Here is a 21583-nt window from a genome sequence, read left to right as displayed (position 1 = left end):
GTGTATTAAAACATAGAGCATTATCGGGACTAAAACTTTATACTTTGCAGAACAACGCTGATTCGTTAGCCTGTCCCGAGGTGGGAATTTAGCGGGAATATCTGTGCATCAGACCTGTGCACACTCTGTCTCTCTCATGGGCGAGCACAGGAACACGCACCAGTGCTTTGGGGAGAGGGTCATGCGCAGTGAATTAGACATCAGTGGAAAGACTCTCTCTTCTCATTGCATTTCTCTGCCTGTACCAGTATTGTGTAGTTTACATTTTCATGTTATTCTAACGTCCTGAACAAGCCATCCTCGCAAGTGCAAGGGTTTTGTCCTCCTGTGAAGGCACATGATTTCTTTCAGTCACATCCTCCAGGTGGGACAGAACTGGACTGTCTGTCAAATGTAGGTGCTTGGAGAGCCACTTTCCCATTTCCTGTTCCTTAGCCAGGAGTATTAAATGGTAGAGTAGCAAGTCTCTGTTAATAGGCTCAAGGAGAGACCTTGAGTGGGCATTTTTTCGGGAATGGTTGGAATGGTTGGTGGGGGTTAGAGGAGGTACCTTCCTCATAGTAACTTGAAATGCTCCCCGACACAGGCCTCTGGGAGCACGCCCTCTCGCGTGGAAGAAGTGCTACCCTGTAGCCTGCCCTGCTGACTGGAGGACAGACAGGGAGTCGTTTCTGTTGTCCATCCTGAGTTTGAATCTCTTGGCTGGGAGTCATCCTGGCACAGCAGAGTCCGAGGATGGTGAAGGGAAGGTCTTAAGTGGACTCTGCTTCACTGCGACCTCGTAGATACAGCTCTCCACATTGTCCCCCCGGACTCTCCGCCCTCCCGTCATCTCCTAACCATGGCCGTGCAGTCGGAATGACACCAGAACAGGAAAGAATGGAAATCAGGAGCATTGCTACTGGCTGCCCAGAAGAACCCCTACTTAGGAAGAGGGACAGTGGAGCTCGGGGACTAGGCAGGAGCTCCCACCAGGGCGGTGATGGTGTGTTCTGGAGAATAAGGTCTCTAGGCTAGTGGGGCCGCCCCCCGCAGCGTCTCACCCCCTGCACACCCCAGGCCTTTCTCCTCCCTGAGAGGCTGCAGCTTGGATGGGTGGGGGGCAGCTGGGGAGCGGCTTGCTGCATCTGGGCCAGCACGTTGTGAGAGTGGCCTGGACCCCAGAGATGCTGCAGAGTCCGAATTTTTCTCCTGGCCTAGGAGAGGGCAGAGCTGGGGAGGTGTTTCTTTTTTTCTAGAAGGGCAGGTGGAGAGGACTTGGGCAGAAAACAGAACCAGGCTCAAGGATAAAAGAAGAAATAATTGTATATATTTTATTCCCTACAGGGCAGGGTGGCGGTAGAGTCGTGATATGTCCATGGTCCTGATGCTACAACATCGTTTTCAGCCTGAGAGTCTCTTGCTAACATAAGATAATTGCAAAGTTTCACATACTAGTTGCATTCTTGGTATTCCTCTATTAAGAAAAAGCACATTGACAAAAAATATTTTAAGTAACCCTGTTAATTAGATTTGCATTAGGTGGTGTTTATTTAGTCTATAGTTAGTGTTTAAGATCTTTGTTATAACTCCATGGCCCCCATAGGTTTGAGGTCCACAGGTAAGGTAGGATTCCCCAACACACACCCACACGAGACCTTCCTACTGCATTCCAAGACTACATGTTCAGCCCAAAATGTTTAAATAACTGCTCTGGGAGAACTCAAATAATAATAATAATTCCCTGACTCCTTTTCCCACCTCACGCCAACCCGAGGCAAAAATGATGCTCTTAGATAACAGCTTACGGTATTTTTATTTTAAAAATAGGCGATGGTGCTTCAGGGCTCTTGTGCATGGCTCAGAGATCACAGGGAGTCTGCAGAAAAATTCTAGCGTGTCCGCCCAGAGTTTACGCAGAGGCCTCCATTCACATGCTCCGCCTGCGAGAGTGGCGGGCAGAGTACAAACCACGGCTAAGACAGGCTTTGGATTCCCACTGAAGGATATTTTCCATATTTGTTTCGCCTGCTATTGTGAGCATTTAGCCAGAGAATCAGCCTTCCTGCCTATAGGTGGGGCCCTCCACTTTTCTGTCTCCTGTGCCTTGTTCTGGAGATCTAACAGTTCACTAGTAGGAGTACACTGAGCAGCAGTGCTGGGCCAGTGCTTTACGCTGGGTATTTGGGTACTTGTTTAGAAAGAGGCTCAGTACTGCTTCAAGGAGCTCAGGATGTAAGAGGAAGTAGAAGCCTGAGATGTGAAGGATGCTTACCTGGTGGGGAGTAAGTTGGTGGTCCCCCAGGAGAGAGCGGGCCCTGAGGTCAGATGGAGGTGAAGGTGCCCAGTGGGTTAAAGACGGAGTTTCTGTCACGCTCTGGTTCCATGACAGGTCCCCAGCCCCACCCTCATCTACTTTGTTCCAGGAAAGCTATATGCTGTTGGGGGTTACGATGGGGCTTCCCGCCAGTGCCTGAGCACCGTGGAGCAGTACAACCCTGCGACCAACGAGTGGACATACGTGGCGGACATGAGCACCCGCCGCAGTGGCGCAGGTACGGGGGAGCCTTGGGGTGCAGGCTCTGTCTGGAGACAACTTAACTTCCTGCCTTTTCCACCTCCTCCCTCTTTCCCTTCAGTATGCACGATCCCAGCAGCACCCTGTAGCTCAGCACAAGCATGTACAAGTTAACCTTTCCCTGGGGATTCCTTTGCTAGAAAATGGCCGAGATAATACTTTCTTCATCACCATCCCTTCCATTTCTGTGGAGATGTCTGCATCTCCTGAAAGTGAAGGCTTGATATGTGCCAGGCCCGATCCTAATAAGGACTTCATGTGACTCTATTTAACCCTCACCACAGCCCTACAAGGTAGATACAATATTAATTTCACTTGACATTCAAAAAGTAAGTCAGCCAGGGACTGAGTAAATTGCTCAAGGTTATATCCTTCGTAGCTGGCAAAGTCAGGATTCCCACTCAAGTCTGTCTCACCTCAAAGGCAGGTTTTTTGACCTCCAAATTATTAGTATCTCATTCTTAGAAAGTAGGAGGACAAGCACAGCTAGACATCCCAGTCTTCAGTGGAGAAGCCAGAACTCGCTTGTCTGGTGTCTCTGTCTCAGGGGCTGACAGCCAAGCTATTAGTGCTCATACTTGGGGATAATCTTATGTCACCCCCCACTCACCTTCCTCCACTTCAGCCCCCAGCCCCCAGGGGGAGAGCATGGCTTCCCACTTTTACTTCCTGTGGGAAGACTAGGCTCTGTGTGGTCCTTTGGGATTTTCCAGGAAGTGGAGCAGCATTCCCTTCTTCCTGTTTTGTCTTCCCCCATCATCTTAGAGGCCCAGAGGAGAGGGTCTGCGAGGCCTTGGAGCCTGGGCACTGGCTTCCTCTCCCAGTTCCTGCGGGGAGTGGTGACTGATGACCAACCGGTCTCTGGCAGGAAAGCTGTGTGACTTCTGGGAAGGGAAGCCACAGTTGGGAGTTCTTCCCTGCATTGTTATTCCTTTCTCTTTTTTTTGTATTTTTGAAGATTGAGCTGTGATATCATTTATAGTACTAAATACATGATCACTTCCTCAGCATTCCTTAAAAATTCTGCTGTTTTAATATTTCTCAATATTAAAATACTGTGTTCACTGGTTAGCAAAGAAAAGCTGCATGATCCCACTTACAAGACACTGTGTTTGGAATGCAGTTTGAGGGAGCTTGTGTCTGCTGGTCCCGATGGGCTGGCACTTCCTGAACAGGCAGCAAGTCATGGGAGTCAGGAGGCCTGGGCCGGGTCTGCTCAAGTCTCTTCCCCCTTCCTGGCCTCAGGTCCCTGAGATGTGAAATGAGTGGGCTGCAGTAGATGTTCCCTTGGGGCCAGTTCAACTCACCAATCCCACGGTTCTTCTTCCTTCACAGAGCTCTTTCAGTACTTGTGGCTTATAGAGTCTTGGTAGAGTCTTCTTTGTCCTTCTTAAAAATCCTCTGTGACTTGAGGTGTGAGAGCAGGTGTTTAAAGCCCAGGAATGCAGGGACGGCTCAGCAGCAGTGGGGCAGCACACGCTGGAATGTGGGGCTGCTTCTAGAAGCGTCTCAAGCAGAAAGTGTGGAAGTGCAGCCCCGCGTGGAGCCAGGAGCAGACCTGCCTTAGGAAGTCCAGGCGCGTCTCGTGGGCGGAGCTGCCTTTGGAGGCCACACTGCTCTGTCCCTGCCAGGCTGTTCGGGGTTATTGCTGAGTGGGGACCCCTCGGGCTGCTCCGCCTCTCACCTGGCTTGGAAGCCCTGGGTGGTTGCAGCCCTACTGCCTGTGCTCCAGGGAAGCACAGTGGCCTTGTCTGAGGCACTGGTCTCGCTCCCAGAGGCGGGCTCTCTCCGCAGGCTCCCAGCCAGCCTTTCATCAGTGCTTCACATTCATGAGATTTGGGGAAGCCTCACCTCTGGACTGCGGAACCCACACACTGCTGGTGGAGGATGGTCTTTGGTGGCTGGGGATCCAAGGACCCTGACCTCTGGTTGCTTGAGGCCCACCGTGGTGCCAGGAGCCCCTGTGGCTGCAAGTCAGGAAGCCTCTGCGTGAATGTTTGTGGAGGAGGCTGCCTGCAAAAAGTCAGTGGTACCCCTGAGTGCCTGGAGGGCTGCCTGCTTCCTCAGCAGGGACGGGCAACTGCCAGCAGATGGCGTGGGGACAGAGGCCATTTCCTGGTCCCAGTGTATGCTGGCTCCTGGTGCATATGGAGGCAGGGAAGGCAAGGTAGCTTTAGAACATTGAATTTTATTATCCGGAGCCCAGGGAATAGCCATTGTTGGTATAACACCACCATCTGCTGTTGGTTTTGGGCAACTGCAGGAACCACTAGCCAACTACTGTAATTGCCCAATGAGATTTTATGAATTTTGTCATTCAGACAGTATTTGTTGAGAACCTACCACAGGGACGGAGCGGAGGGAAACACATGTGATAAGACGCATATGGTCCCTGTCCATATGAAGTTTATATCCTAGAAATCAAGTCCTTGGGTCTAAAACTTGGCTGTACACCCATATCACTTGAGGTACTTTTTCCAATTCACAACCAGTGTCTCTGGGAGTGGAGCCCTGCAGTCTAGGCTTTTGAAAAGCTCCCAGCTCATTGAGATGCAGCCTGCCCCTGGAGCAGGCCGTGGTGCATGGGGGCTACTGGCCTAGCCTCGCCCTCACTGTACAATGGGAAAACTGAGACCCCGGCCGGAACCCATGTGTCCCAGCCACCAGGTCAGTTGGTCTTTCTAGGGTACTGTGCCACCCTCCTCCTGTCCGGCTTTTAAAAAAAATCCTCACCGAAGAACATGCTTATTAGTTTTAAAGAGAAGAGAAGGGAGGGAGAGAGAGAGGGAGAGTAATATCGATGAGAGACTTGAACCAGTAACCTAGGCATATGCCCTGACCAGGAGTTAAACCTGTGGCCTTTTGGTTTATGGGACAGCGCTCCAACAGAGCCACACTGGCCAGGGCCTGGCTTTTATTTTCTTGACTGTGTTAAGGGATGCAATTCTGGCACTCAGCTGAGGTCTGTCAACACCGACTGATTGAATGCCCCTCTGCCACTTAAGAGGAGAGCAAAGGTTGGTGGGGAGGGAGGGAACAGCTTCTGCCTCAAGGCAGCAGGAAGGTCTCGCTGTAGTGACCTCAGTCCACCTGCCGTGTGGCCAGTTTCCATCTTCAGTTCTTTCCGTGCAACTGGTACCCGGGCTGAGTAAGAGAAGTAACACAACAGTGAAGGAAAAGTAGGCAATGTAGAAAGGCAAAAGGAGAAGAAATACCATTTTACCACTCAGAAATAACTGCTTTTACTGTTGTGGTGGAGTTCTTCCCGTCCATTTTTTCTATGTATAGGAAGCCTCCATTTATTTACACACACTTTATGTATGAGGGGGGACCCAAAAAACCCAGAATTTATTTATAAAAATCTGTGTATTTATTCTTACATGTTTAAACTTCAGTTGCCTTCAAAGTGCTCTCCATGTGATGCCGCACTCCTATCGAGACATTTTTCCCACTGCTCAAAACAGTTTTTGAACTCGTCAACTTTGATGCCTGTTAGTGCTTTTGCCATTTTTCTTTTTGTTTGTTTATTTGTTTCACCTCTTCCACATCAGCAAAACGTTTCCCTTTGAGGACTTTTTTCACCCAGGAAAACAACAAAAAAATGTTGCTTGGGGCAAGATTGGGTGAATAGGGCGGGTGGAGCATGGGAGTCATGCCATTTTTGGTCAAACTGCTGAGCACTCTGCACGCGGTGTGGGCAGGTGCGCTCATAAATATCCCATCATGAAACGGGCAAACACATTGAAAGAGTCTTCAAAAAAATTCACTGAAGCTGAACACAGCCTCTCATAACAACACCAGCTGGTACACTGATACAGATGGGTCCTAGAACCCTCAGCAGGGGAAGCCTGTGCTACAAGGGGCCCACCTTCTGGAAGATAATTCTGGTTTTTGGAGGGTCCCCCCTCGTTTACGAATGTACATAAAATATAGTTTTTGTTTCTCTAAGTCAAAATGGGGCCATATTCACTTTTTATTTTGATGTTTACAGGTTGACAGTCACATGAGGTGGCAGGGTATCATTATATTTGTTTTCCAGACAAGGACACTGAAGTCCAAGGGAACAAAACGGCATTCCGTACATCACCCTGCTGGTGATGGCTGTCCAGGCCTGGACACTAGGCCTCCTGGTTTCTGGTCACTGTAGTCAGCCTGTGGCTGGGACACTGTGCTCTGCCTTTCAGGAGTTGGGGTCCTCAGCGGGCAGCTGTACGCCACAGGTGGGCATGATGGGCCCTTGGTGAGGAAGAGTGTCGAGGTTTATGACCCTGGAACAAACACCTGGAAGCAGGTGGCAGACATGAACATGTGCCGGCGCAATGCAGGTATGTGGCTGCCCTCTCCACCTCGCCTCGGGGGTCGTGGGTCTTTTGTCCCCGCAAACCCTGGCTTTGAAAGAGACCCCAGGGCCTGGGGCTGAGCTCGTACCGTGAACAGGGAGTGTCCATTTGCTGATGGGCTCTGAGCTAGGGGAGGGAGAGCTTGGAACCCCAAACGCTAGCCACAGGGTCCCCCACTTAGGTGTAGAGGTTCCTTGCCTCTCAGTGAAGGGTGCTGGCTTTCACTGCACATAGATGAACAGAGACACAGAAAAGCCCTCTGACTGACATCCATGCCCCTGCCCGATGGCTTTGTTGGACGCAGGGCTGTGGGGACGTGGCCACACAATGACACTTGGTCTTGTCTTTGCCATACCTGGCTATGAGAACCTCTCATTTTCCCCCCGAAACCAATCTCTTTCCTTTCAGGGGTACCCGTGAAGGATTTATGATTAATTCTTCAACTGGACAACTTCCCTTATTCCCTTCTTTGTACTTCCTGTCTTTCCTTCCCTCCTGTTTTCCTTTCTGTAGAAATGATTTACCTTACCGTGATTAGGTTTTATTCCTGGAACCTGATATCCCTATTAAACTATTTTATTTTAAGAACTTTGCCCTGTGGGTCCTGCCCTATTGTTGGTATGCCTGCTTTTAGCCTCCTTACTCTGTGGAAGTGTTGGCTTAGCCCAGCTTCTCAGGCTAGAAAGACGAACAGGTGACTTTCAGGCAGATTCATTTCCTTTACACTCAGATTACCTGTTTGCGAAGCCCATTTGTACGGACTTGTTGAAGCTGAGACAGAGGAGAGTTTATTAATTTGCTCGTTGTCTGAGCCTGCTGCCACTCGGCCTTAAGCCTCGCCATGAGGAATTACAGGGCCTTCTCGACGGCCAGTCTGTCCAGAGTTGGAGAATTAAATCTCGATGTAAATGTATATATGTGCACACATTCACATAGGGGTATTTCTATTTTTATACAGAAATTAAATCACTCTGTAATACTGTTTGATAACTTGCCTTTTAAATTCATTTTATAATCTTCCATGAATATCTTATTGTAACACTAAATATATTTACATTGATATTATTTTAAATGCCAATATCATAATTTAAATAACTAACCTCCTAGTGGACACTTTAGGGTATTTCCATCTTTTCTATGAGCAATGCTTTGGTTATGATAGATGGCCCTTAGAGTTAATCAATGCGTCCATCTAAAACTGCCCTTTAGAATAAAAGGCCGGCAGTGGGATTTTTGAGTCGGGGCGCCTGTGCTGACCGCACCATCTGGGAAGGCGGTGCGCTTCACCCTCACTAGTAGTTGACAGTGTCTTCCCCAGCACTGACGACGACTACTTTTTGAGCATCATCGATGCCTTACTCTAATTTTGAAAAAATACACAGTATTTTGGACTATGGACTTTCAAAGACTTGATGAGCAAGAATTGTGTTTTCCTATTTTGAGTCCGCACTGATGAGACCTTGCATCCAGACCAGTTCACTCTGAGATCAGGGTGGGCGGAAGGCCACATCCTTGGGAACTGTGTGCGGATTTAGACCCCAGTTATGTGAAGGGTCACAGATACAACCATTAGCACCACACCATGTGAACGTGACAGGGTTTGTCGGGGAGAAACGTGCAAGCAGAGTGGTATAAGCATGCATGAAATCCCCTGCGTGTCTCGTTCCGTGGCTCAGGGCTTGGGAGGCCTGCACACACCGGGCAGCGATGCTCCAGTAGAAAGCGGCCTGTGCTCTGCATGTGCGCAGAGTCAGGAACAGGGAACGGTTGTCGGACTAGCTAGTAGTGAAGGCTCCCTGGCCAGAAGGGGGGTCCGCGGGGCCCGTGGCTAATGTCAGTATGCACTTCTGTTGAGTAAACTCAGACCCGTGGAGCCGGTTCTCTGTGCTGCCATGACCAGGAGACAAAGAGCCTGCAGGACAACCCATATGCCGGACATCACAGGCAGCGCTCTTTCTTCTGAGACGTAATTGTGCCCATCACTGCACTAGTCCAGACCCCCGCTGTCTTCTCAGTCCTTGAAAGACAAAGTCCAGTTTTGTCTCTCGTCCATTCCGGCCCCCAGTGCTCCGGCTGTCATATTCCCTATGGCTTCTGTTTGATTCCCAGGGGTCTGTGCAGTGAACGGGCTCCTGTATGTGGTCGGAGGGGATGACGGGTCCTGCAACTTGGCCTCGGTGGAGTACTACAATCCCGTCACTGACAAGTGGACGCTGCTGCCAACCAACATGAGCACGGGGCGGAGCTATGCAGGTCAGTGTGCCCCACCCCCACCCTCGCCCCACACTAGGGGCACTGGTGGGGCGGAGGGAGAAGCTTGCTTATCTGGGGATTGAGTGCCTCCTCCAGGGAGGGCAGCTAATTGTCACATGTCACCACTCCTTCATTCTGTGCCCACTAACATGCCCATAATTAGCACTTGTTCCCCAGCAAACCTGAAAGTAGCCTCAGAAATCTTAACACAGTGCACCAGGGAGGCCCTTCCAATTGATCTAAGTCATCCTAAGAGGCTTTAGAATTTTATTGCCATTCCCGGTGTGTCTCGTGCCAGTCTTCTAGGTGGAATAAGATCCAGTTCTTGCTTCCCAGAGAGTAAATCGGAAAGGTAAGGTCTGCCTACACAAACCAGGAGATACGAGAGGGTGCACACACAGGCTCTGAATGGAGTGCTCGGCACAGGCTTTAGGATGCGACAGGTGCGAGCCGGTGGGGTCAGGGCACACTTCCTGAAGGAGCTGGGGCTTGATTAAACATGGGGGGCGGATCACAGCCACCAGAAGTCTGCCCGGTGTCGGCTCCTCCTCCCTGTGCCACGGGGCAGTGTGTTAAGTACAGCATGGAATTTGCTCATGTATCGTCAACAACCCTCTTGTCAAATGGGACTGTACCCTTCCGTGTTACGGATTATGAAACTGCGGTTTAGAGGGCTTGAGTAACCTGCCCAAGACCACACAGCTAAAAAATGGCGAAGCCAGAATTCAAACCCAGGTGTGACTCCCAAACCCATGCCCTTTGTACAACCCCAGCTCAGGGTTGTGGGGAAAAAGCATTTCACACGAGAGGCTGGAGGAAGGAGAAGGCGTGAGGCTTTTTCCTGGGGAGACTGTGTGACAGGTTTGGTGAGGCGCAGGGCAGGGTTGGTGCTGCTAAGGTCAGGGGTCTGCAGGGAGACAAGCAAACACGTGTGCATCACGTAGTCCAGCTCCTTCTATCTGGTTTTCCAGAAACTGGGTTAATTAGAGCTAACAGGTATTTACCGAGCACGTACAACGTGCCAGACACAATCCTAAACGCTTTAGGACCACGATCTCATTTAATCTACACAGGGACGACTGATGGCATTCTTATTCCCGTTTTGTGTTAGAAAGGTCAGTCGCTCCTTCTTGTCTGGATTTCAGGGCACAGGAAGGTTGGGCCGTGCAGGCTCAAAGGGGTTTGTATCACCTCACACATTCTGTCAACACAAGGCTTCAAGTGCAGTGAACTTATTTCACTTTTCCCTCCTCACTTAGGATTTCTCTCTATTCGACGTAAAAGATTTTAGAGGCGTTTCCATCCTAGTGTGATTCTGTTCTCATGGCTAGTTAGTAAAACCAGCACTGTCGTCATTTTTTTTCTGGAGTCATAGTGGGACGAGCAGGAAACTTTTTAGCAGGAGGCAGGGAGGCCAGTGAGGGGCGCTCCTGGGCTCCACGCACGCCTTGGGAAGACGTCAGTGTGAGTGGTTAGAATTTTGTATACGTGCTGAATATTTCCTGTCCGTGTCTTTTTTTGTCTGCTCACTCCAGACCTAGGTGGGAAGGAGACAAGCAAATGTGTCTTCAGACCCACTGACTGAGTGATTCCGTTAGCTTAGAATCTAAGGAAATGGCCCAAAACACAGAGATTTATGGACAAAATTATTTTGGAGCATTATTTATAATAGCAAAAAACTAACTACTTAATGTCTGACATGAGGGAAACAGTTAAATCAACTGTGGAATATTTATACAGTGAAAGTATTTTTAATGCCTTGAGAAAATATTTGTGACAGATTGTTAGGTTAAAGAAGGAGGGTGCGAAATGTATGCACCATGCAAGCTCAGTCATGTGGTCCTGGGCCGTGGGGGGTTGAAGAGCTGCGGATGGAGGGTATCAGAGTCAGGTCTGAGTTTGAATCCCAGCTCTGCCTCTAGCCCTGGGACTCTGGGCAAGGTCATCAACCTGGCGGAACCTCTGTTTTCTCATTTGTTAAACCAGAATAAAATTATCATTTGTTAAACGAGAATAAAATGATACCAAGCCTCTTAGGGCTGTTGGGAGAGTGAAACACGATTGTGGTTGGAAAGTGCTTAGCGTGTGCCTGCTTGGCACGTCGCCACCACTCAGGAAAGTACTGTGGTTAGGGTTAGACGCCAGGAAATGTGTCAAAAAGTAATGGTGATTCTCTTTGTATGAAGGGACTAAGGTTTTTTTTTTTCTTTTGTGTTCTTCTGTGTTTTCCATAATGGGACTATTTTTACTTTTATAATAAAAAGAGAAAGTGAAAAACAATATAGGAGTCTGCTTTAAAAAAAAGAAAGCTGCCCCGTGAAAGGGCAGCCCGAGGTGCAGGCAGCGTGTCTGGGTCTGAGGACTCAGGCCCTCTACCTCCAGGCTCTACTACTACTGTCTGTGCCTTTACCTGGAAATTAACGTGAAATGAATTTCTCAGCAGAATCTCACCAGGGGGCATCCTGGGGTTTCCTTCAGCAGTTCTCTCTTAATTTCATCTTCCACCAGAAGATTCTGTAGTCACGAATGTGTCAAACGAAGGCTCCAGTGGCCACCCTACCTGTAGATCCTGCCTATAAGGTGAGGTTTTGTTTAGCAGCAGGTACCAGAAAAATTCACGGATACTTTTATTCACATATGAAAGGATTGTATTTGTCTCAGGAAGAAAGAAGTGAAGGTCCCAGACTGTCACTGAAGAACCAGGCTTCTCCTGTCTTTTCCGTCCTGCCAGCTTTATTAATAGCTTCTGCTGTCCCTTGGGCGTTGCAAGCACTCCAAGCAGGACAAGGGACAAAGCCAAAGTTGTAGCGCCGGCAGACTTCCATTTACAATCATGTTGGCCAGGCCCAGCTCACATGGCACTTTCAGCCGAAAGGCAGTGTGGGAAGCTGGACACCATAGTAGAGGACGGCAAATAAGAGGGATGTTGGCTGAATCAACCTACATTATCTGCCACGGCCTCAGGCCACCACAGAGGGGTTTCGGGGTCCTATGTGGATTTACAGAGTTCGCTGTGTAGTGTGGTTCAGCTTGGCTAAAACCGCCGCACATACAGACGTGTCTGGAGTGTTTATCCAAGTATGGAACTCAGCACTGGAGAGGGCCTTCAGTTAGGTGACATTGGATAGTGTTGGACCTGAGCCCAGAGAGGTAAAGAGGCTACAGTGAAGCTTGACTGGTGGCAGAGGTGGGGTTGCGGTTCAGTTTTTCTTATTTCATGAAAGCAGTCTGTTCTTTCTGGTTCATTCCAGTGTCTTTTAAAAGTAGATGTGAATTACTCATGACTTCTCTTACAGGGATACAAACTTTGAGCTGTGCAGCTGCCTCTGGGTGAGGGTGCTGAGCATCGTTGAGCTCAGTGCTGGGGTTGGGAAGGGGCGTTGTTACGGTAAGAGATGATTTGTGTGACGGTGTGGTAAGACTGCGGCGTCGGGGCACTGTGCTCGTGGGTTGTGCAGACCTGGCTGTTAGAATGGGCGACAGCCAGCTGCTGGCAGCCTGAATCCACAGCCCTTCAGCATCTGGGTACCAACTATGTCCTTTTCCCTTGCTGTGGCTTAAGATGTCAGGACTCTGAAAAACTTCGGAGAGGCTAAGATGATAACTTTCTCCCCCTTTCATTTTAGGTGTTGCTGTGATTCATAAGCCCTTGTGACCCCAACTCCCACTGCCAGGAGGTGGGGGATGGGAGAGGTGCTGCCTGGGACTCAGAACGGAGGGATCACGATTCACTGGGAGAGTCTGCAGTGGAGCGAGAACTGTCCTCCTCCGACTTGGCAGCGGGGAGTCCGGAGTGAAGCCCGAGGACCCACCTCCTGCACCCCTGAGGGGTTTTGGCCTCTGTCCTAAGCAGTGGGTTTCTGATAGCCTCAGGTGGCACCTTGGGGTGTTTTTGGGTTTCTACAGGGACAACGTGAGAGAGAGAGAGTGCGTGAGAGCGAGTGTGTGTATGTGTGTGTGCATGTGTGTGAGTGTGTGTATACATGTATTTAGAATACGGTATCTCACTAAGTCGGGGCGTGGAGTGGCAGTCTACTGGTTTTCTGTACTACTGATCCTTCCGCTCTGCTAACAATCAAATCACAGAAACCTGTCCTCTGGACTTGCCCCGTGGGCACCCTGAGACTACTGCGGCTGCGGTCTGCCGGAAGGCCGGTTGGACAGGAATGTGCAGGAGTGGCCGCAAGCGGTGCTCTGGCCACACCCACACACTGGCCTTGACTACTGGCACTGCCTGCAGAAGAGCTGGGTGTTCTCAGAGCTGCACTGAGTCCTCTGCGTGCCAGAACCGGGAGCGAGTGGGTGCCCTGGCCGCTCAACCGGGGGCTCTTCCTCGGACTCTCCTACAGGAAGCACACGAGAACCGCTCGGTCTTTGGACCACTGGTCTTTGATGTTGTGGATTCCAGGCTTGGGAGATTTTGTGTCTCTTCAGCTGGGAAAACTAGCTCTTCAGAGAAGCCTGAGTAAGACACTAGGGAAAAAAAATACATGTGGAAAACAAAAGCAAAAAAAATCCAAAGTGGGAAGGCTTCAGTCCCTGCCCACAATGGTCTCGGAGAGAATCCTACTTCTGGATTTTTTCAGGACATAAAAGTCCCCATTATGCGTCTTACCCAGGAGTAATTATTCACAACATCCTATTTACCCTTGAAAGTGTTCTGACTTGGGGGATAAGTAAAGGTCACTCTACCTTCAAACCCAAAGATAGGTTTGTCCCTGTGTGGACGGGGTCACGTGTGACTCAGAGGGACATGGATGCCTTCAAAGGAGCACGCTGCCTGGGGCTGGCCCTTGGCACTTTGTAATGATGGCCGTGTCTGGTGGCCTGTCTTCCTTTCCCCATGCTCTCCCCACCCCAGGGCCTGTGCCCTCTCTCCAACCCTCCGCACTCCCCTCCACCTTGCTTCCCCCATGGGGAGGGAGATGGTGGTGGGCCCTGGAAGTGTGATCTCTCTCAGGGGTACTTGCATTTCAGTGAACTATAGAAATGATCCCTGAAAGTATAGTCTTAGGGGGTACTTGCATTTTAAGAGAGGAGCTAATGAGAACTTTGCTAATTTACAGGTAAAAATTATTAATGACAGAACTTCAAGAATCTGGAGGGAGGCGGGTATTTGAAGGTGCACAGTCATTTGCATTAAAAAAAAAAAAAGAAGAAGAACCTTAAAGCCGTGCTGTCCCTGAACTAGCAAGTTCTTTATATCGGGATTAAGGAGCGGAGGGCTTGTCTCTGGAGAACAGTCTTACACCTTGGGGGCAGGGTTTAGCCATCCATAAGGTCACGGTCCCCTTAAAGGGAGGCAAGGGGCTATGTGAACCCTGCTATTGGGCTTCTGATACATCTGGTCTCCTTCTAAGCAGATACTGTAGTGACTGGCCTTCCCCCCACCTCATCCTCACAGTTACAAACCCAGGATCTTCCCGGCTAGTTGGCCACTTTATATATTTACAGGACATTTATTGTGCACTAAACACTGAACTCTTGAAGATGAAACTTCTAATGAGCAGATGTTATTTCAGTGAGACATTTGGAGAGGACCAAGGCACCCAGAAGTTTTAGTAGCCTTGGGAAGAGGCTGAAGTACCCAGCTTTGATGGACCTGGAAGAAATCTCCAGAGCAATCAAGGCCCACTTTCAGTTGGGTGCCCCCTCACCTCTGGCACTGGTGACGACTGGTTTCAGACCTCTGCCTGGCTCTGGGTTGGAAGCTGACGGAATGAGCTTTTTGTTCCTAATGTTCTTCCTCCCTCTCTGAGGAAGGTTTGGGACTTAGTTTTGGGGTGTGGGGGTGCTGGGGATGAGGTCAGGTCTGATATGTGCTGTTCACACAGCTCTGAGCTCAGATGAAAGGTGAGGTCTCCCCTCCCCGCCCCCACCACGTTGGGGACTTTCACTCTTGAGTGGGACGGGCTACTGTTTGTGTATCATCTTCCCAGAAGGGTCCCTTCCCTGAAAGCCAGACAGCCATGTTCCCTGCTTTTGGATTTTTGCTATTGGTTCCACCTCCCGTCTCCCTTCCAAGGAAGCACAGCCCTACTGGTAGTGCTGCCGAGGCCACGTTCACTTAATCCTCCTGTGTCCTTTCTCGTGGGGACTCTAGAACACTGGTATGTCATCACCCAAAAGCCAACTGCTCTAACTGCTCACGGATGCCATCAAAAACGGGATGTCTCTTCATCGCCAGGTACTGTTCTCGCTCCGCAGTGGGCACAACAGGCTCATTGTCAAGTCTGTGCTGGTGGTGGAGGAACCCCTGACGCCCATTCAGGCGGCCACAGCGACTTGTGAGTGCAGCTTTGCCAGGGGTGTGCCCGAAATCTGGTCACAGCGATGAAGTGCAGTTGTGGCCCAAGGTTAGAAGCAGCTTAGATGCTACTTGGTTGTTGATTTTGACTACGTAGAAGTCAGACTCTGAATTCCAAAGTTACTTCTCATAAGTACCCAATGGTATCTCTCTATCTAAAAAGTTGCAGTATTATGCAAATGAAAGTGACCTCATTTTCTGCTATGCAATAAGAATACTTAAATCTGTTTCATGACATACCAGTTGCAACATCTCCTGAGATGCTTTTGAGCTGTCTTACTTTGATACCTGTTGTGTAATATTCGTATATTCCTGAGCCAGATCCTTTCAAAGATTGCCTTTTTATATGCCTGAAGCTACAGCTTTCAGGCTAAAATTTTAATGTAGATATTTTTATAAGATAATTTTTCAGGATATTTGAATTGCTTTTTATTGTCCATGATAGTGAAATATTATGTTCTATACTATATGTTATTCACTCTTAAACGTGGTCCATGCCTGTAGCCATTGTCCCTGTGTTTCTCATGCTCCCAAAACTGATTTTTCAGTAGCTGTGGGTAGAAAATACAATCACTGGTGTTTCTTGAAACCCTTAGGGACTAACATTAAGCCAGACTCAGTACGTACCCAACTGTGTCTGCTTTTCAGGAGTCCGCTTTCTGCAGTGGTGAGGCTGGTCAGTCCATCTCCTGGTGATTCTCCCTGCCTGGCGCTGAGCCTGGCCCGCTGTGGCATGGAGAAGCCCCAGAAAAAGGCCTGCCCTCCAGCACGTGCCCCCAGGAGTGTCCGAGGTCTAGTAGACCGGCCTTCGCTCTCTTCTGTCTCCTTACTCTTCTGAAGCTTCCAACAGCTGGAGGCCTTTGCCGCCTGCCAGACGATGTCCCTTTTGGAAGCCTTTTGCCCGTGAGCTTTAAAAGAGGGTCACTCTCATGAGCCCCATTAAGAATGTGTCAGATATGTGCTTCACAGATACTCACACTACGCTTACAGAGTCACTTGTTTTTTGAGCTGTGTCTACACTCCAGGCTCTCTTTTGTGTATTTATCTGCCATTAGCTTCATTAAAAAATCTTTATTTTTATTATTATTGGGACAGGGGCCATGTGAATTGCCTTCATGCTCCCCGTTTGCACCTTGTTGGGCCAGGCTGGGAGGTGGAACAAACTCGTTCCAGCTCACTGGAGTTTTTGAGTGTTTGCCTGGAGAAGCAAGGAGGTTGGAGTGCATTTTCACGTGCGCTATTCAGGGCCCTGCGCCCGTCTCGCTCAGCTGTGCTGCGCGTCCACTGACCAGGCAAGGGGAGCCGGCAGTGCTTCCAACGTTTGGGAATGGAAGAGGCGTCTTCCGTGGTGGGTAATCTCAGCCTCTGAGCCCCCGTGCAGCCTCTGTCATGGGGCTCCGTGACTTGTGGGTCAGCCACGGCAGAAATGCATGGGGCTGCGGCATTTGGAGAAACAACTTGCTCTAGTGCTATGTTCTTGCCTTAGGTTTTGAAATTTCAAGGTATCCCCTCCCACCCTCGCCGTTTCAGTGGCAATAAAGGGCCCTTGTTGGACTTCCTGTTGAATTTGTATATGATGTGTAAAATGCTTTCTTTGAAAGAAAACTCAAGACACTGAATGTGTATGTTGGTGTGGGTGTGCTTAGGCAGGCACACTTGGTCACCGATCCACTACAGCACAGCACCTGGGCAAGGTCCCTGATCTGGTGCTTTCTGCTTGGACTTTAGGGCCTTTGTATGTTGTAAAAGGACATTTGCCACATGCTCAGTGACAGTGCTAGCTGAATCAACAGTTCCTCAAATGCATCATTTTAACAGGAATCAGGTTCTAGTTTCTCGTACTTTGTTACTTTAATTTTAATAAAAGCTGAACTGTGAGAACTTTTCTCAGTGTTTCATTTCTGTAGTCCAGCCTCTCCATATGTCTCAGACATGAAAAGGACAGACTTACTCCTGTGTGTCTTCAGATTTAAAATTTTTTCTCTTTAAGACCTCCTGGATAGGGTCTGGGCTCCTTCAGTCTCTCTTCTCTTGCCCAAGAATAGTGCCAGACCTACGAAGAGGCCCCAAGGGCCCTCCCTCCAGGAGAGGTTTGGCGGTGTGGGCAGTTGCGTACGGAGCATTGTGAGAGGGGTGTGCTGGTCCTGGGCACGGGGACAGGAGACAGAGATCAGCTGTAAATAAACATTGATTTTTACTTTTATTTTTATTATTTTTATCCTCACCTGATATTTTATTATTGATTTTAGAAAAAGAGGAAGGGAGAGAGAGAAACATGGATGTGAGAGAGAAACATTGATCGGCAGCCTCCTGTACTCACCGTCACTGGGGATTGAACCTGCAACCTAGGTATGTGCCCTGACCGGGAATCAAACCCACAACCTTTTGGTGTACGGGATGATGCTCCAACCAACTAAGCCACCTGGCCAGGGCAATAAACACTGATTTTTAAAACTTTGTTATACCTACAGGTTTTATAAGTATTTTCTTATGTTTTATTAAATTTTAATTATATTAAAATTAACAAATATTAATTATATTAAATTTATACAACTTTGTTAATTACATTGGTATGTAAGATATCAACGTGTATGGAATAATAATAATAATAACTTAGTAAGCTAACACTTTCTAAGTACTTACCATGTGCTAGGCACTTTTCTGAGTCCTTTACTTATTATCGATGCCTTTAATCCTCATCACAGTCTTCTCAGTTACTATTATCTGCATTTCACAGAAGGAGATATGAAAGGTGGAGAGGCTGATCAATTGGCCTAAGGTAGCAATGGCTGCAAAAGGATCGAGCCGCTCCAGAGTCTGTGTCCTTAATCATCTGTCACTTCAGCCTTGAGGAGGTGGGGAGAAGGGTGTGCTGAGCATCACCGAGGAGAGGGCGGCACCAGGGGCCCCTGGGGAGTACAGACGTGGTTTCAGAAAAACACCGAAGCCCAACTCTTCAGGCCAGTTGTACCAAAAATGTCCCCCTTTTATCGCTGGTAAATAATGTTTTTCCTGAGATGATAGCAATGGTAGCCACTATTGATGGTGTACTTATTTTGTGCCAGACACCCTGCTAAATGCTTTATGACTTGTCCTTTTATCCACAATGTCCGAGGGAGGTGGCACTGCCCCTTTGGAGGCTGGATGTTTCTATTGGCTGCTCTGCCTTGCCGCTTTCTGGACTCTTCCTCTTGATGACCTGGGGTCACAGGGAGTCAGGTCTGGACTTCGCAGGAGGTGAGCCTCTTATGAAGGGGGCTTGGCTCAGCTACAGCTTCTCAAGTCTGCCTGCTCAGGGTCCTGGGGTCCCACTCTGATTAACAACCTGGACAGTTCCAGTCCCCTTCAGGGTGTCAGTGGCTCTGCCCTGTTCCAGGTGACAGAGGGACAGCACAGAGGGGTCAGGCTCAGCTTTAAGCTGGAGAGACCCAAGGGGTGAAAGGAGGCTCTTGACCAGACCCCTCCCCATGTTTGGAAGAGTAAAATTTGAGGTTCAGGAAGGCATGTCCTGCTGGACTTACTCTGTCTCCTTGGCCTAGCGCTTGGACGCTCAGGAGGTGTTGACATGAGAAGGCAGAAAGGAGGAGGGGTCAGGTGCTTCACCTCCTCCACCTCCTCCCTGCTCCCCCGGACTGGCCTCCTGCAGTGGCCTCTGGTCTTTCCTCCCGTGCAGTGAAAGGAGAACGAGAGGCCTGGGGCCACTTGCCCTTTGTATCTGCAGAACACTTAGCCTTTTCAGGACTCTGAGCCCCACAAGTCCCTGCCTGCGGCAGGCAGGTAGGAATTCGTCCCCCAGGGGCACAGGAGGCCCAGAGAGGTGAATCCATTTATCTCAGGGTTTGTCTAAGTGAGCAGTGGAGCAGACCCAGATGGAGACTACTGGCTCTTATGACCCACAATGGAATTGGAGAATCAGCCTGAGAAGAGGGCTCAGGCTGCAATTGTTTTAATAAGCATAGTAGTGGCATTAATTGGGCATTTGCTGTGTGCCAGGCTCTGTGCCGAACACTTTAATTCCGGTTAATCCCCATAGTACCAAGTTCCCAGGATCACAGGGGTTAACCAGCGGGCCCAGCATCATACACAGCCTTGAGAAGAGGTTCAGCCCCACCCTCCTGTTGAGGCGGCTTTGCTGAGTTGTGTCTTCCTCACGTCCCAGAGGGCTGTACCTTATGGGTGCACCCTGGAGTGAGGGCGTTGCCCACGTCTGGCCCTCAGGGGCAAGCAGTGAGGCAGAGCCCAGAGCCAGGCTGGAGACATGCTCTGGGCCTGCCACCACCTCTGAGAGGGCTCTGGGGAGGGGCTGGCGCTCTGCCAAGAGCTGTCGCACACGCACCTTTTCCCCTTGGCCCGGTGAGCCTGGTTTCCCTTTACCCAGGAAAAGTCCCAGAGTAAAGTCCTGTTTGGTGGTTTTTCTACCAACTCATTTTTCTGCAGTTTACAAATAGGAGCTTTTGACCCTAACTTGCTAGTTTGTGTTATTGTAGAGCCTCTTGTTTCTCTCTGTCCCTGTGGCTTTCACTGGGCAGTCTGCATTCCCCACTGGCCACCCATTGCTGCCCAGGCAGCCTTTGTCAGAGCCCGGGGAAAGGGACCGCTTGCTGGGACTTAAGACCTCATCCAGTCTAGCCCCTGTGTTTGCAGGTGTGGAGGCTGGGCCTGGAAGCGTAGAAAGGCAGCTGGCTGTTGCTTGTGGGCAGTTTCTAAGGGGCCTCTTAGTGCCCAAGCAGAGCCAGGTTCCCCATGGGCCCCGTGGATGCCCCGGGCCCCGCGGATGCCCCAGGCCCCTGTCTGCCTGGCGCACCTGAGGCTGCTCTGGGGCTGGGGAAGGCAGCCACTGCAGGCCTGAGGCCTCAGCCTTCTGCGGTAGAACAGAAACGAGTGGTAGTCCTGTCGTGCAGGCTTCGTCTCTCCTAGACCCCTGTCCTGTGGTCACGCCAGCTTTGAAGGCCGCTCCAAGCTCTGGGCGGCTAGAGGCCCCTGCCCCTCCTCAGGGGTCAGAGCCCTCTGTTGCCTGGGGTTGGAGGCAGCTATTCGTAGCTGGGTGACCTGCAGGCCAGCACTTTCCTTCTTTGGGACTCAGTTCCCATCTGTAGACTGAGGACTTCTGTGTTCTTATGAGCATTTATGTGACTTGAGAGGTCCTGGTCTTGCTCCCACTTGACTGGTGAGAAGATGAGGCTCAGTGAGGCCAGTGACAGTGGGGCCTGAACCTACATCTTTCCAGGAAGTAGTTTTTGACAACTGTGCCCCACATTTTCACATTTGTAAGCTATTAGGCCACTGGGCCCTGCCAGTAAACAGGCTTGGTATAGATCTGGGGCCCCAAGTCCGAAGCGGCGTGCGGTCTGTTGGGAACTGGACTGTGAGTGAAGCTCTCCTGAGCTCTGCCTCCTGTCTGCCCTCGCCCCCGCCCCCTGCAGCCCTGTCCACAGTGGGCGAGCAAGTGAAACTGCGCCCCCCATCTATAGTGGGCATGGGAAGCTCACCTGAGCTCTGCCTCCTGTGTAACCTCTGCAACTGGTCCCTGGTGCCCAAAAGCTTGGGGACCGCTGGTAGAGGTGATTTGACGAATCCTCTAATTGTAAGCTCTACAAGGACTGGAAAAGGTAGCTTTAGACCTTTTCCCTTCCCTTGTTTTCCTTCCCTTTCCGTTTCCAGTTCCCAGCTGTCTCCAGGAGAGACCCCGGTGTCTTCCCCAGTGTTGCGAATCTTTCATTTTCCCTAAATGCAGTATGTTCAACAGTTATTCATTCAGCGAAAATGCACTCTGCACCTACACTGTACATGGTGCTAGGTATTTGAGATGTAACTGCCGGCAAAGCAGATGGCCCCTGTGGATGTGGAGGTCACAGTCTGGTCAGGGACAGAGTTGGTGAACAGCAGGGACAGGGTGGTGCGCCAGTGCGGCAAGGGCGAGGGAGGAGAGACAGACACACCCACCCGGAGAGAGAGACAGACTCTCAGAGACCTGGGGAAAACGGTGTGAGCTTCATGCAAAGAGAGAGAGACAAAGACCAAGAGAGAGAGACTGGGACACAGAGACAGCAGCAGAGGGAGACACGAACATGAGGAAGATACACATGCACATGCGTGCACACCACCACCAGAAAAGAGCCACCGCTC

At 50.0% G+C, this 21583-nt stretch overlaps 1 protein-coding gene across 14 annotated transcripts in view; it reads left to right on the top strand.

Moving 5' to 3' along the window:
• Positions 1-17338, top strand: part of KLHL3 (kelch like family member 3) — a 266577-nt gene extending 249239 nt beyond the window's left edge. For all 14 annotated transcript variants that reach the window (XM_053912760.1, XM_053912758.1, XM_053912763.1 and 11 more), the window contains 4 exons: positions 2406-2534; positions 6742-6882; positions 9007-9150; positions 12777-17338. In XM_053912760.1, coding sequence (XP_053768735.1) covers positions 2406-2534; positions 6742-6882; positions 9007-9150; positions 12777-12805 — 443 coding nt within the window. In that variant the 3' untranslated portion in view covers positions 12806-17338. The remainder of the gene's footprint in view (positions 1-2405; positions 2535-6741; positions 6883-9006; positions 9151-12776) is intronic.
• Positions 17339-21583: the final 4245 nt, after the last annotated feature.

This window comes from Desmodus rotundus, chromosome 10 (genome assembly GCF_022682495.2).
Source record: "Desmodus rotundus isolate HL8 chromosome 10, HLdesRot8A.1, whole genome shotgun sequence".
In the NCBI taxonomy this organism is placed as follows: domain Eukaryota; kingdom Metazoa; phylum Chordata; class Mammalia; order Chiroptera; family Phyllostomidae; genus Desmodus; species Desmodus rotundus.
This window is presented reverse-complemented; position numbering and strand designations above follow the sequence as displayed.